General features: G+C 39.7%; 1 protein-coding gene across 4 annotated transcripts in view; it reads left to right on the forward strand.

The window, feature by feature from the left end:
* Positions 1-16,387, forward strand: part of Luc7l3 (LUC7 like 3 pre-mRNA splicing factor) — a 36,474-nt gene that overhangs the window by 16,223 nt on the left and 3,864 nt on the right. For all 4 annotated transcript variants that reach the window (XM_048446917.3, XM_048446918.3, XM_085695674.2 and 1 more), the window contains exons 3-9: positions 4,219-4,258; positions 6,495-6,639; positions 8,789-8,863; positions 10,879-10,983; positions 13,196-13,357; positions 13,934-14,217; positions 15,136-15,296. In XM_048446917.3, the coding sequence (XP_048302874.1) occupies positions 4,219-4,258; positions 6,495-6,639; positions 8,789-8,863; positions 10,879-10,983; positions 13,196-13,357; positions 13,934-14,217; positions 15,136-15,296 (972 nt within the window). The remainder of the gene's footprint in view (positions 1-4,218; positions 4,259-6,494; positions 6,640-8,788; positions 8,864-10,878; positions 10,984-13,195; positions 13,358-13,933; positions 14,218-15,135; positions 15,297-16,387) is intronic.

Genomic DNA, 16,387 nt, shown 5'->3' on the forward strand with positions numbered 1-16,387 from the left:
GTTCTAGAATCGTGGCTATTGTAAGATATGGGCCATCAGGATATTATAAAAGTCAGGGCTGAGTCAAAAGACTAAAAATGCAGAAGATTTTCAGTTGAGAGAAAATTTGGCTTTGACACTGTTAACGTTTTGAACCAGTTGTTATCTTGTTTTGGTTGTTGTTGTTTTTTGAGGGTGTTGGCAGAATTTCTAGCCCAGACCTGGTGTTTCCAGTAGCATACACCACCATGGTGACAACCAGAACTGTCACCAGACATTGACAAATGTCCTCTGGGGTCTGAATAACTCCCAGTAAAGAACCACTAATTTGGGCCTGGAGAGATGACACAGAGGTTAAGAGTATTGCCTGCTCTTCCAAAGGTCCTGAGTGAGTTCAATTCCTAGCAACCACATGGTGGCTCATAACCATCTCTAATGGGGTCTGGTGCCCTCTTCTGGGCTGTAGGCATACACATAGACAGAACATTGTACACATAAAGATAAATAAATAAACAAATAAATAATTTTAGAAAAAGAACCACTAATTTCAGTATTCTTGCACATTTCTTGATACTAACTTTTCTACTCTAGTGACCCAGGAAGATACGGCTTATTTTTTATAGAAATTAACCAGAAAGACCTGAGGTATAAACTACAAACGTAATTGGCTGAGTTGTGAGTTCTCTCACATTACTGATGTCAGTGTTTGCCTTGGGGAATATTGTGGCTGGAAGAGTCTGGATCTTGACATTTTAAGCATAGCACAGGGAAATTGTGAGCAAAAATGAAATTGTAAAAACAATCTTTAAATAGCTCTGCCCTGTCTCTGTTCAGAAGAGGTGGCAGTGATCTCCACTCTCCCTCTCCCCCTTCCCCTCTTTTCCCCTCTCTCCCTCCCACTCCCCCTTCCCTTTTTACTAAATAAACTACATCCAAACTAAAGAATTTTAAATAAGTACTTAATAGTAGTGTTTTCTTAGAGGTGTCTCGGAAGGTATAGCTAGAAATTTCCCACTGGTGTAAAGAGCAGGTGAACATCTTAGAAAAGGGATCTATTGCTTGCATCCTGACCCTCTGAGCATCTCCTTTTAAAAAAATAAGTTCTTGGTATCCCTTCGGTAAAAGCCCTTGTTTACAAATCTTGCCCATCCATTCTAATTTCCAGTCAGAATTTGGAAGTATCCTTTAAAAACTTATTGCCGGGGCTGGAGAGAGAGATGGTTCAGTGTTTTTAAGCACTGACTCTTGCAGAGGACCTGGTTCAGTTCCTAGCATCCATGTGGTAGCTCCATGTGACTCCAGTTCTAGGGGCTCCAGTGCCCTCCTATGACCAGGTATGTAAGTGGAGTATATATATAACATGCTGGTAAAACAGTCTTTGAAAAACAAGTTGCCTGTCAGGGAACACTAACCTGGCAGACATGTGAAGAATACCTTCAACTTACGTTATCAAAATGATCAAGGGAGGAAGTATGATAAGAAATGATAGGAAATACAGGAGGAAAAAGTTTGAAATGCTTAAATCTTACCTAACTTTAGTATCTTCAGAGAAATGGTATGTGCACGTTAGAAAGAGTAGATTACAATTAAGCTGAACTTCTTAAAAATAAATCTTTTAGAAGTTAAAACTAAATGTGAAATAAAAGCCAGTGGACTGAACTGGGGGTTTGGCTTAGGGGGTACATGTGCTTGCTCTGCAAGCAGAGGATTTGAGTTCAAACCCCAGTATCCACATGAAAAACTGCACATGCCTGTCATGACAGCATTGTGGGGGTGGAAGGCAGGTGGTTCAGAACTTGCTGGCCAGCCAACCTAGTTGAACAGCAAGTAGGGGAAGACACCAAAGTCATGCTCTGACTCATTCAAGCTTGTACATGGACACACAAAAGTGCTATACACTCATGTACCACACAGCATGTTTGTGTGCATGTGCATATATACGCACATACAAAAAAATGCATCACTGGGCTGAACTAGAGTTGTGTCATATGACTATTGCAATCTCAGCACCCTGGATGCTGAGGCAGGAGACCCTCACATTAGAGGCCAGCAGTGATGCATAGAGGTGTGTACATACCTTAATAGAAAGGACTGGAGTAATTTGAAAATAAAACGAATGTTACGAAACGTGCAGCAAAACAAAAATATTAGTATCCAAATGTGTTTAAATTGGAACCATGATTAATAGTTTGAGACAGAATACAGATGGGGAAGAAATCAAAAGAAATGCATTAAAAAATTCAGTGATTTATTTCATTTATGTATACTAGTGATTTTATCTATATGAATATTTATATACCACATGCATGCCTGGTGCCCACAGGGTTCAGAAGAGGGCATTGGGTCCCCTGGAACTCCCATTTAGGTGCTGGGAATTTAATTTGGTTCTTTCGCAAGAGCATTCTGTGCTTTTAACTGCCAAGCCATCTCTCAAGTCCCAAGAAATACACTTTTAAATTCAGTGTTGAGCATCATCTTTAGGTTGGTTAAATCTTTGAAGAGATGGACACAACGGATGACAAGATTCCATGCTCTCCCTGGCACACCTTGGTGAATTAGAGAACAACAAACACAGGAGCAACTCAATCACAAAATTATGGTTCAGAATGACCTAAGATTGATGCCATGCAAGAAATCTGAAAACACCAGAGAATTACCTTCAGGGTTTGTGCTAACACCAGAATTAGTGTAGAAAGTATTGAAGGATGAGGGTAAAGAAAGATGTTTGGGGACATAGGAAGTCTCAACAAGCTTGTTCCCATGTATCCTTTCTCAAACAAGTTATCCAGGATAATGTTCATTAACCTGACAAGAATAAAGAAAAATAAGCTCTGGTAGTATATCTAATACAGTGTGGGTAAGGAATTCTTTAAGATAGCAACTCTAGTAAGCTTGGAATATAAGCATCCCAGATGGAAGTAAGACAAGGCTCCCTGAAGAGAACAAAAATTGCTGCCTTGTTTTAGAGAAATTAATATGGAGATACTTTCTTAGACTAAGTGGAAGTATTTAAGGGAGATCTAAAATATATACATAGAAAACAAATCTCAAGACACAAATACCTTCCACACCTTTTGTTTGGACTACAGGGAATGCTGTTGGCCTGGTCAAAATGTAATTCCAAAAGATGGCTTAGCTTGTTTTGTTTTGTTTTGTTTTGTTTGGAGTCTCCATGTAGTCCTGGCTGTCCTGACTAGACAAGGCTGACTTCTGGAGTGCTGGAATTAAAGTTGTGTGCCACCTTACTCAGCCTAACCTAAATTTTTGATGTATAATATTGATTAAAAATAAGCACAAAATTCCAAAACAAAAGCCGGGCGATGGTGGCACACACCTTTACTCCCAGCACTTGGCAGGCAGGGGCAGGCAGATGTCTGTGAGTTTGAGAACAGCCTGGTCTACAAGAGCTAGTTCAGGACAGGCTCCAAAGCTATAGAGAAACCCTGTCTTGAAAAACCGAAAGGGGGGAGGGCACAAAAATTTCAGAATAATGGAGTTAAATTTCAAAAGAAATGGCTAAAAGTAAAAAATGATTGCATTTGGTATTGAGAATGAGACTTGTGTTACTTAACTTTATGTACAAGTATTTGAAGGTAATATCAATGCTGGTTCAGATCAAGTAGTCTCTAGCATCCAAGTTTTGTTTTGTAGCAGTATGGAACAGATTTTTTCTTTCTCTTCACTCTTGCTCTTGTCCCCTTTGTTGACTTAAGAGACTAAAGAGGTCAATTTTCATGATGTTTTGTGACTCAGTATCAATTTTGATATCTGCAGTCTACTTAGTGATTTATTTTTATTTTTAAGGGCTGTATATATTGTAATTGCCATATTGGTACTGTATACAGCTGTATTTTATTTCACAGGGATGCTAGGAATCAAACCCAGGGCATTTTACATATGAAGCAGGTGTTCTACAATTGATCTATTGGCTCAGCCACTCCCTACCCCCTCCAATAGTAGTGTAGCTTTATTCTGAACAAAGTGGCATTATTTATTAGAAAGGGATGCACTGCCTGAGTCGACTTCAAGTCTCATAAGGCCTTCAACCTTTAAACAAAAAAGAAAATGATGTAGTGGTCTACTGTCTTATCACTTAGAAAGCTAAGGCGGAGGATCCTCAGTTCTAGACCATCCTAGGCTATGTCGAAAGATGCTATTTCAGTGTGGGGGGTGGGGATGACCCTTTTTATAGCTAGTGAATGTCACAATAATTTATACATGCTATTTTCTCTCTCTCAGGTCCATGTGAAAAAATTCATGATGAAAATCTAAGAAAACAGTGAGTACTTTTTTGTGTGTGTGTGTGAGGGTCATTTTCCCTTTCTAGTTATTCAGTTTAAAGAAACAAGCATTGAAGACATAACTGAAACTAATATAAAATAATGTTGCATGGAAGTCTAGTCACTGGCTGGGCATGGTAAGGTTTAATAGTTTTAATAATGATATTAGCTGCCATATGAATGCATATTATATGCTTAATTTTTCTGTATCTGTACCTTCCTTTGTTTGCCCTGTTAAAATTTATAATTGTTTTGTAACCCCCTCCCTTGTGTGTCAGAAGACACCCTCAGTTGTTTAAGATAAGATCTCTTGTTCGGTACTGCATATGGCAGGCTAGCTGGCCCAGACCTTTCTAGAGGTTTTCCTGTCTTTGCCTTCCATCTCACTATAAGAATGTTGGGATTATAAACCTATACTGCTGTACCTGGCTTTATATGGATCCAAACTCAGGTTCTCATGCATATACAGTAGGCATTAACTCACTGAGCCATCTCTCCAACTTCCATGGCATAGGAATCATTTGAGCATCAGATGGGGTGTATGTGGAGGCCCAAAGCGGATTGTCCTTGATCATTTCCACTTATTTGGTCTCCTGTTGGCTAATTCTGTCCAGTCTTTTGAGCCACCTTGCTTCAGGAGTCCCCTTTCTCTGTTCTTTCAGGCACTAGGAGTATAAGTGACTGCCATGCCTGCACAGTTGCTGCTGCTATTATTGTTGTTGTTATTATTGAGACAGGGTTTCTCTGTGTAGCCCTGGCTGCCCTGGAACTTGCCCTGTAGTTGAGAGTGACCTTGAACTCAAAGAGATCTACAGGCCTCTACCTCCCAAGTACTAAAGTTAAAGTGTGCCTTACCATAGCCAGCTTTTAAAATTTATTATTTCTTGAGACACTGTCTTACTATGTAGCCTAGCTAGCCTGGAACTCACTATGTAAGCCAGGCTGGCCTCGAACTCATATTTATCCATCTGTCTCTAGTATGTAATTAGAGCATATGCCAGCACAGCAAACAAATTTTTAATTTTTAAATCATGTATTTGGTTTGTATATCTTACACAGTGTACACCAGTGCTGTGGTACGCTTATGGAGGACAGCTTCTAGACATTAGTTCTTTCTACCATATGGGCTCCTAGAAGCAAACTCAGGTTGTCAGGCTTAGCAGTAGATTGTCTGCTGAAGCATTTCACTGGTTTATAGATAAAATTTGCCCTGGGTTCAGAGTCATTGATAGATCCAGTGCAGTAGTAGAGCTGGTGCTTAAACTCGTGTCTTGATTTTTTTTTTTCATTTTTTTTTTTTTGTTGTTGTTATTTGGTTTGAGACAGGGTTTCTCTGTAGCTTTGGAGTGCGTCCTGTTGACCAGGCTGGCCTCTAACTCACAGAAATCTGCCTGCCTCTGCCTCTTGAGTGCTGGGATTAAAGGCGTGCACCACCACTGCCTGGCTAAACCTGTGTTTAAAGCTTGTGTCTTTTTTTTTAAATATTTATTTATTTATTATGTATACAATATTCTGCCTGCATGCCAGAAGACGACACCAGACCCCATTACAGATGGTTGTGAGCCACCATGTGGTTACTGGGAATTGAACTCAGGACCTTTGGAAGAGCAGGAAATGCTTTTAACCTCTGAGCCATCTCTCCAGCCCCTAAAGCTTGTGTTTTTACCTTGGCCTGGTAGTGCAGGCCTATAAAACCCATTATTTGGGAAACAAGACAGGAAGATCCAAGTTTAGGGCCAGTCTGGACAATTTAATGGGATCTTTCTAAAAAAAAAAAAAAAAAAGCAAGGGATTATAGCTCAGATAGAGCACTTTGGTAATATGTGTAAGTCCCTGGGTTCAGTGTATAGTACCATCAATCAAATAAACAGCAAACTGATTCTTCTTATTTTATATGCATTGGTTCCTTGCCATGGGTGTTGAGTCCTCTGGAACTGGAGTTAGAGACAGCTGAGATCTGCCATGTGGGTGCTGGGAATTGAACCTGAGTCCCTTGAGAGAGCAGTCAGTGTTCTTAGCCACGAAGGCTTCTCCCCAGCCCTGCAAACTGATTCTTAGACAACACTAATACAGTGTATAATACCTTTCCCTTTGATAGGAAAAGATACAGCCAGAAATTTGCTTCATGTAATGCCTTGTTTATTTCTCACTCTAAATACAGCAGTCCTAGAGATGTGTTGATAGAGAATGTATGATATGTAATGGTTAAAAGTTGATTTATTTTCATTTTATCAGGTATGAGAAGAGTTCTCGTTTTATGAAAGTTGGCTATGAGAGAGATTTTTTGCGATACTTACAGAGTTTACTTGCCGAGGTAGAGCGTAGAATTAGACGAGGTCATGCTCGTTTGGCATTATCTCAAAATCAGCAGTCCTCTGGGGTAAGTATGACATAAACTTTGTAAAGAGCCCTTGTCCTCTGCAGACCCAGATATCTCATATTTGTCTTCCATTGATTACTTTGTCTTTTAAAAATTACATGAAGTTTGAAAAATACCTTTTTTTTTCTGCTGAGGTTTAGTGGAGAATCTTTTCCCTTTCTTAATTTTTGTTGGTTTGTTTTGGTGGTGGTGCTGGAGATCAAACCTCAGACTTTGTACATGCTATCCAGTGCGCCACCACTAAACTACACGTTCTTTATCCTAGGAAAACTCAGAAAAGTGGTTTCCTAGTAACTAGCCCTGACCCACTGACCATTCCACCACCATGAGGAGAATGTGATAAGCAAGCTATCTAGGGGGAATTGCTTTTCCAAGGAGAGCATGACTAGAAAAGAATGTTCTAAAGGTGACCTTTGTAGTAGAAGGCAAACACGGAACTAGCTAGCAGAACCCAAAGTGGGGTGGTGTAGCAAACATAAGACAAGGAAGGGGTCATTTCTTTATACAGAGCCACAGCAAAGTTAGGGTGCCGGGTGTGAAAGAGTCTAAGTACCTTTCTTAAAGGCCCACTCTGGCTGTAGAATGGATAACGGTCTGAAGGGTGTACAGTGGAAGTAGCCAGTCTTCTGGGGCTTGTGTAATGATTACGACGGGTTGGGTGAGGATGGTTGAAAAACTTAATAGCTTATAGGAGGGAGGATTTGGATGAGCAGGGAAAGATAAACCATTCTACCTGTATAGTTCTTTATTTAAGCAACCAAGTCACTAAACAGATTTATGTAGATAGGAACTAGAGAAAATTTTGTTCTTACAGTTTCTATCTTAGAAATGTCACATTTGAAATGCCTTTAAAATACTCAGGTGGAGACATCAAGTAGGAGGTGAAGTGACGTGAGCTTGTGATTCTAAGTCAGGCTATCCAGGCATGAATCCAAAATCTTCAGCTGAATTACTTACAGCAAATTACTAACCTTAGCCTCATGCCTTGCTTTTGTGTCTGTTAAGTGGAAATGGTAAAGTAGCTATCATACAAGTCAAATTCTGTGACCAGTGGTAACATACCTAGTTAAGTGCCCAGCAGATATTTGAGTCTGGAGCTCATGGAGTTGCTCAGAAATAGACATATGGGCTTTGAGCTTTTGAATAGATAGAATGTGACTGATGCTGGTCAGCCTCAGTCCCTTTTCCTTCCTTCCTTCCTTCCTTCTTCTTCTTCTTCTTCTTTTTTTTTTTTGGCCGTAGAAACTAATTACTGGGCTTCCTTGTAGTTCTTAGACAATTTTCATTAGAATGTGTAATAAAGGTGGTTTTGCTATATAAGAAGTTTTTGTTTTGTGCCCTGGATGACTCTCTAACTCAGAAATACTCCTCTTTTAATTTCCTAAGTACTGGGATGACAGGCATGCCCTTCCATGCTCAGTTGAGGATATTTTTCTTCAGGTGTCAGTAACTATATATATATATATGTATATATATAGATATATATCTGGCTAGCAGATCTAACATAGTTGTATTAGTATTTAGTGATTAAAATGTTTACTATATTTGTTTTGCTGAGACAGGGTTTTTATGGTCAAGACTGGCCTTAACTTGTGTAGGTGAGGATGACTTGGAAGTTTTTTTGTTTTGATTTTTTGAGACAGGGTTTCTCTTTGTACTCTGGAACTTACTCTATAGACTAGGCTGGCCTTGAACTCATCTACCTGCCTCTGCTTTCCGAGTGCTAGGATTAAAGATGTTTACCCCCACTGCTGGCTCTAATTTGAAGTCTTGATTCTCCTTGCCTTCACTTTCCAAGAGATTATACACATATGCCATGATGTCCAACCTCCTCCCTCCTTCAGTTACTAAATAGAAACACTGAGGGGCAAGGTGGCATCATCCCATATTAGCCCTTGGGAGGGTAGGGCATAAGTCTCTTTGGGTTCAAGGCCACTGATTTTTCTTTATTTTTTTTAAATGGGGGTCATGTATCTGTATCCATGAGAACTTGAATGTTTTATTGCTTTAGGAGGTGGTGCTGGGATCAAGCCCCAAGGCTTTGTGCATGCTGTCACCAGCTCCATCCCTGGACCTAAGAGTTTGAAGTATTTTCATTGGTATTTTACTAATTAATGGCAATATTAACACAGGTTACTGTTTTTAACAGGCTGCTGGTCCAACAGGCAAAAATGAAGAAAAAATTCAGGTTCTGACAGACAAAATTGATGTGCTTCTACAGCAGGTGAGGATTGTTGGCAGAAGTGTGAGAAAAAAAAATTGGAGCTGGATGCTGCAGCATCTGTTTTTAACCCCAGGATGTAGGAACTGATGGAGAGTATCATGACTCTGTCTGAAGAAACAAAGACTGACACATGACTGATGAGATCAGAAAATAAACATGAAAAGAAATTTGATTGGTTATACAGGAAATACAAACTGAAATCTCACAGGGAGATTTAACAGTATTTGAATTGCTCCAATTAAAAAGAATAGCTATAGTAAAGTATTTGAGCATTGTGAAGGATTTGTGCTCATTAGAATTATCAGACATTGGTGGGTGTGTAAAATGGTTCAGGTACAGGTATTCCAGAAGAGTTTAATCTGCTGTGTGCATGTTTACTTTGGTTTTTATGTATTTTTTTATTTTTTTAAAGATTTATTTATTAATTATGTATACAGCATCTGCCTACATGTATCCCTGCAGGCCAGAAGAGGGCACCAAATCTCATCATAGATGGTTGTGAGCCACCATGTGATTGCTGGGAATTGAACTCAGGACCTCTGGAAGAACAGTCAGTGCTCTTAACCTCTGAGCCATCTCTCAGCCCCCTACTTTTTTTTTTAAAAGGTTAAAATTGTACTATGAGACATTCCCTTACTCCAGACAGAAATTAAAACATGTCTATACAGCTTGTGCTCTGCTCTTCAGTTTTATTTAAAATCATTGAGAACCCCCGCCCCCGCATCTCACCCCAGCAAAATCCAGTACTTGTGCTAGTTCAGATGTTCATCAGCAAGTGTGTGCGAAAGCTGGCTGTGATCATGATCTCAGGGCTAAGGTGGGAGGAATGCCATCATTCAAGGCCAGTTTTGGCTATATGGTGAGTAGCGGGCCAGCCAAGGCTACAGAGATAGAATATTATCTTAAGAAAACTAAAATTATTGGTTGGAGTGATGGCTCAGTGGTCAAGAACACTGGCTGCTCCTCCAGAGGACCTGGGTCCAATTACCAGCATCTACTTGGCAACTCATAATTGTCTTGTAATTCCATTATCAGGGAATCCAACACTGTTGCACAGACACACATGCAGGCAAAACACTAATACATAAGATACAAAGAATTATATTTGCGGTTGTGGCACGTGCCTATTAAAGGGATTAACCCAGCATTCGGAAGGCAGAGACAGACCTCTGTGAGCTCAAGGCCAGCCTGGTATACAGAGTGAGTTTCAGGATGGGCTCCAAAGCTAGAGAAACCCTGTCCCCAAAAACCAAAAAAAGAAAAATAAGTTGTGATTATATCCATATAGTGAAATAATATTCTGAAATACAAAGGAATTTATAGTGTTTGCAGTAATATGAATAAACATCTAACTCGTCTTGAGTGAAAGAAACTCTACTGAGGAAGGAACACAAACCATATTATAATACCATTTATAGGAAATTTGAAAAATTCAGTCTTGATCTATAGTGACAAAGATTATTGAATGTCTGGTTATATGTGTATGATTGAAGTTGGAGGAAGTACTAAAATGAACCCTTTTGGGATTGGGAAGGAACTTGTCTAACTGGTATTGATGGTGTTTCTTGGATGGATACACACACACACACACACACACACACACACACACACACACACACACACGTGTCCACACTTAAAAACCTTTGTTTTTAAAATCCACATCATCTAAACTGTAAAAGAAAAAAATCACAAGGGTCAAATAAAGCTCAAGTGGTTTTTTGTTTTGTTTTGTTTTGGTTTTTCGATTTTTCGAGACAGGGTTTCTCTGTAATAGCCCTAGCTGTCCTGAAACTAGCTCTTGTAGACCAGGCTGGCCTTGAACTCACAGAAATCTGCCTGCCTCTGACTCCCAAGTGCTGAGATTAAAGGTGTGCACCACCATTGCTTGGCATAAAACTGAAGATTTAGCAAGCAAAAAGACGTAAATCTCCTAAATGCTAATGAAGCAAGGGGGATATAAAATTTTTAGCTTGATTGAAAAGGAGTCTTGACTCTTTTTTTTCTGTCTGTCTTAGATTGAAGAGTTAGGATCTGAAGGAAAGGTAGAAGAAGCCCAGGGAATGATGAAATTGGTTGAACAGTTAAAAGAAGAGAGAGAATTGCTAAGATCTACAACCTCGGTGAGTTTCAACCTTTTATGTTCTCAAGCCTGTTAATTATAAATTACTTAGAGTCTGTTCTTCTTGGGGAACCTTGGAATACCTTTTCTGTTGTCCTAAATTCAGTCTTGATCAAGCGTTTTGTTGACCGCGTGTGTTGGTTTGGCTGGTCACAAGGTTACATTGTGAGTCTATCCTCAGATGACATGAAACTAGAATAAAAAGCCCTCAGCTTGCTCTGGTGTGCTCACTCTTTCTGTCCTGCCGTGCCCTTCCCACACACATGTACCAGCACACACAGTGCTGAGAGTCAGGCAAATGCTCTACCTCTGAGCCATTTTCTCCATTTCACTCCAGTAGCAAGCAAGAAATGTTCTTCAACAGCAGGCAAGGGCCAAGTGTCTTCTTAGTCACTTTAGTACAATCTAACTGGAGATAGCATTCGATTCCACAGGTTGGGAACTTAATCCTAAAGCTTGTGTTTTGCTCATCCCTTCTTTCCTCCCCCTTCCCCCTCTTCTCCTTTTATGCACATGCATAAGACGCAGTACAACACACACACACAATCCTGGGCACATATATGTCAGATGTCACTCAGATGCTCCAGGTTTTGCCTGTGCTTCTGACTAACATTAAAAATTTCAGGCTTTCACAAACCCTCACCTCGGGTTCAATTAATTTGCTCCCATACCTCACAGATCTCTGAAACACGTTTGCCAGCTTATTATAAAGGATATTACAAAGGATGCAGATGAAGAAGAGATGCATAGGTATGGGAGAAGGGTTGTGAAGCTTCCATCTCCTCTTCAGGTTCACCACCTTCTAGGAACCTCCATGTGTTCAGGTATCTGGAAGCTCCCAGGCCCTTTTCTGGGTCATATTGGAGACTTAATTCTGTAAGCATATGGAAACATGGACAACTGGGTAGAAACATAATTAGACAAAAAGAATATAATAATTCAATAGACCAAGTTAAAGTTGGGGACCCAGCATCCTACCTGTCCAGATCTTTTTGTGACCTCCCTGCAACATCCCTTACCTTGACTGTTGTGCAGAATCCCTTAGGGCTTTGAGATCAAAAAAGTGGGTCTTGATTAGTCTACTCCAAGTCTTAAAGGTGAGGGAAGGTTAGTGTTTCTGTGGCTTGCCTTAGGGAAGAGAATTATGAACTAAGCATGGAAATAGTCACTACTGCTGGTAGTGTCTCTTAGACAGAGGCAGGCAGATCTCAGTGTGAGTTTGAGGACAGCTAGGGCTACAAAGAGAAACCCTGTCTCAAAAAGCAAACAAATAAAAAAAATTAAAGGGGCTCAGTGGTTAAGAGCACTGGCTGCTCTTACAAAGGTTCTAAGTTCAATTCCCAGCAATCATCTGTAATGATTCACAACCATCTCACAACCATCTGTAATGAGATCTGGCGCCCTCCTCTGGCTTGGGGGCATACATGGAGGCAGAATGTTGTATACATAATAAATAAATAAATCTTTAAAAAAAATTAAAATAGTCACATGTTATCTCACTACAAGCAGGCTGTAGTCTATATTTTTACATTTATTTATCTAGTGTGTGTTTATGTGGTCCTGTCCTAGCATGTGTGTTAAGATCAGAGGACACATTGTAGGCAGTGGTTCTCTCCTTCCACCATGTGGACTTCTTGTTATCCAACTTGGTGGCAAGAGCCCATACCCACTGAGCCGTTTGCCAGCCCCTCAGTAAAACTATTAAAACAGTTCTTCACTCTCTGACTAAGCCCTGCCTTTATTTGTAAATGCTCATATGAGCCTGACTTATATTTTCATTGTCAAATCACTCAGTACTTCTATTTACCTTAGTTTAAAATTAGCAGTCTTAAAGTGTCTCCCTCCTTATTGTGAGTAGTGCAGTGTCTGCCTTAAGATGCTACTGATCAAATGTAATTGGTCACTGTTCCTGTTCCCTCTGTAGTGTGAGCTCATATTCACCTTGAATTTAATTTCTTAATAATTTTTGAGTTATTGAATCTATGTGAAAGAAATTTAGACTAAAACAACTTTCTGAAAAAGATGATGTAAGTAAGGAGATGTAGGTGTTCAGCAGAGGCAAAGTTGGTTGCTCTTTTCAAACCTTTCCTCTCTAAACTTGAGCAGTTGTGTTCAGCTTATGGCTGGAGAGATGGAAGATAGATGTTGAGGTTTTTTTGGAATTTATTCTCTCTCCCTCAGATACTCTCATAGCAACTGACTTCTCATTTCAGACTATTGAAAGTTTTGCTGCCCAAGAAAAACAGATGGAAGTTTGTGAAGTGTGTGGAGCCTTTTTGATAGTAGGAGATGCCCAATCTCGGGTAGATGACCATTTGATGGGAAAACAACACATGGGCTATGCCAAAATTAAAGCCACCGTGGAAGAGTTAAAAGTAAGTTTCTCATTAGCATATATAATCTGAAATCTCCAACAGTAACTATCACTGAAAATTCTGTATTTTAGCATAGCTAAAAATTGGTCAAACAACGATAGAAACCTTGAGCGGCCTCCTGTTGATATTTATGTTTTTTTAAAGCAGTGCTGTGCTAGGCTGTTGATTCATAAGCATGCTTCTTTAGTGTGCCCACAGCTCTGGGGTTGACCCCAGTACCAAAAGTAAAAAGAAAATGGGCAGTGATGTTTCCTGTGGCAATCTGTTGTTCATAAAAGTAGTTTTATTTCCTTCATTTTCAAGTCAGAAATTGAGGCTTTACCTAAAGAATTAGTCAAATAATCGCATTTTATGTATACATATGGTGCTGAAATTTCTACATTTCCGCTTAGGTTATGGAATCCATAAACAACTTGGTCTATAAATTGTTTGAGAATGTCTTTTTAAGAGCTAAAGTTGTATAAAAATCTATCTTGAGCTGGGGAGGTGGCTCAGTGTTAGATCACTTGCCTAGAAGTCTTGGCTTTCTAGTTGGTCCCAGCGCTACAACAAGCAAATCCAACTTGATTTCCTTAGGAAAAGCTAAGAAAAAGAACAGAAGAACCTGATCGGGATGAACGTCTCAAAAAAGAGAAGCAAGAAAGAGAGGAAAGAGAAAAAGAACGGGAGAGAGAAAGGGAAGAACGGGAAAGGAAAAGACGAAGAGAAGAGGAAGAAAGAGAGAAAGAAAGAGCTCGTGATAGAGAAAGGAGAAAGAGAAGCCGTTCACGAAGTAGACACTCAAGCCGAACTTCCGACCGGAGATGCAGCAGGTCCCGGGACCATAAAAGGTCACGGAGTAGAGACAGAAGGCGAAGCAGGTATGTAAACCTCTGACAGTGTCTGGCTCATGATGAGGCCGTAGTGGACAGTCATGAGCAGAAAAATTACTAAATGATCTTTCATCATGGGCTCATGGATAACATAAATTGAAACTGTTGTAAGTAAAAAATGCACTAAGTCACTTGTGGATCTCATAGTACTCCACTGAGTGGGTTGCTTGTCCTGCTTGGTTACATGGCTAATGGAGAACTGTGAGTGATTGATGACACCTGGGATTAGGATACATGTCTAGCATGTGTTGCTATGTTAGCCTGGGTGGTGATAAAAGTCCTAAATTTGAAATAGAATGACTGATGATGCATATTACTTCTATGTTGTCATAATAAAGTCATTATTTCATGGTGGACCATAACGGCATCTTTATGTGATAGGTAGCTTTATGAGAGTTGAAAGGTAAGTTTTCTCTGTCTTCTCGGTTGTTAGCTTCTGTTACGGGGTTTTAGATAATCTTTGTAGAGACTCATACCAGAGTGGGTATAGCTCTGTGTTTTTTTTTTCAAAACAGGGTCTCTATGTAGCCATGACTGGCCTGGAGCTCACTATGTAGACCTGGCTGGTCTCGAACTCACTGGGATCTACCTGCCTCTGCCGCTAGAATGCTGGAACATAATGGCAAGGTTTTCAATAATTATCCTTGAAATTTCTAGTAAATTTTACATTTACATTTTACATTCAGTAAAATGTTGTGTTTGTTTGTTTGTTTGTGTGGTTTTTTTGAGACACAGTTTCTCTGTGTAGCCCTGGCTGTTCTGAAGCTCACTCTGTAGACCAGGCTGGCCATTTATTTGTTTCATAGGGAAACTTTTACTTAAATATTTTTAATTATTGAATGGTATATGCTTCTCTGAGCCCTTTTAGTACTGTCAGCTAAAGTTGTTTCTTTTTAAATTATTTAGAAGTAGAGATCGACGGAGAAGCAGAAGCCATGACAGATCAGAAAGAAAACATAGATCTCGCAGTCGGGATCGAAGACGGTCAAAAAGCCGAGATCGAAAGTCATATAAACACAGGAGCAAAAGTCGGGACAGAGAACAAGATAGAAAGTCGAAGGAGAAAGGTTGGTTTATTATGAGAGGTGCCGCCTGTAGCCCAGATCTCCATTTTGCTGTGCGTCAGAACAGTCAGCTCAATTTCAAGCTGTTTCTTTCCTTTCCGGCTCTGGGTTGTGAGAGTGGAGGTCCACCCAGGGCTGTCTGGTCTTACTAACGCCTCCTTACTCAGTTGGCAACCCTGAAGGTTTTCTATAGATTCTTCTGAGTTTGTATCATCTGTCAGGGTTGGGGGTGCTTAGGCTGTAGGCTTTTTTAACCTTGTTTATTTGGCTATATTTTTATAACTCTACAATATTCCATAATGCCTCACAATATATGTACATTGTTCGTTGGTTCTATTGAACCCCTTACTGTGTTGTAGCTGTGTTTTATGTTCTGTCCATCTTGCTTTTACTCCCCCTGATGTTACCTGGTTTGTATTAGTGATATTGACGGACTGTAAATTTTGTCTTTGGCTGGTTTTCACAAAATAATTTCTTTTAGCTTTTACTTCAAGGTAATGTTTTTAATCATCAAGATCTACTTTTAAAATCTAATTTTGTTTTTGGATTATCTTAACATTTTTGATTTTTATATTAGGGGTCTGTTTTTGCTCTGTATGGTTTAAAGATGAGAGAAAGGGCCTGTTTCTGATTTTCTCAGTCCTGGTTCCATCCTGTCCTGTTCTGCATGTCTGTTCTGTGGTGGTGTTAAGTTACACTGATCATGTATGTAGCACTCATGTTTTCTTTTTATAGCTATTTTTTTCCTAGATTAAGTTAAGAACTAGCAGTATACAAGGACTAATTGTTTCTTGGTTTTTGTTTTTTTATGCCTCTGTTCATTTGCAGTGAGGGGCACGTGGTGCACCTCTTAGAAGCTGTAATGTTTGCCATTTTAAATTCAGAAATTGTTTCTGTGATTCAAAGTTAATTGGGTACTACTTTGGGAGGGTCTCTTTTTGTCCCATTTTAGCAAGGCTTTGGCATGTTTTTGGAATGAGGTTTGTTTTGAAAACAGTTTTCAAGAGTTACCAGGCGTCAAGTCATCTGGTGACTGTTAGATGAATCCTGTTTTGTGAGGCTTTTGATCCCATATTTCTGTTGTTGCATTGGTT

Source organism: Myodes glareolus, chromosome 9 (genome assembly GCF_982192425.1).
Source record: "Myodes glareolus chromosome 9, mMyoGla1.1, whole genome shotgun sequence".
In the NCBI taxonomy this organism is placed as follows: Eukaryota; Metazoa; Chordata; class Mammalia; order Rodentia; family Cricetidae; genus Myodes; species Myodes glareolus.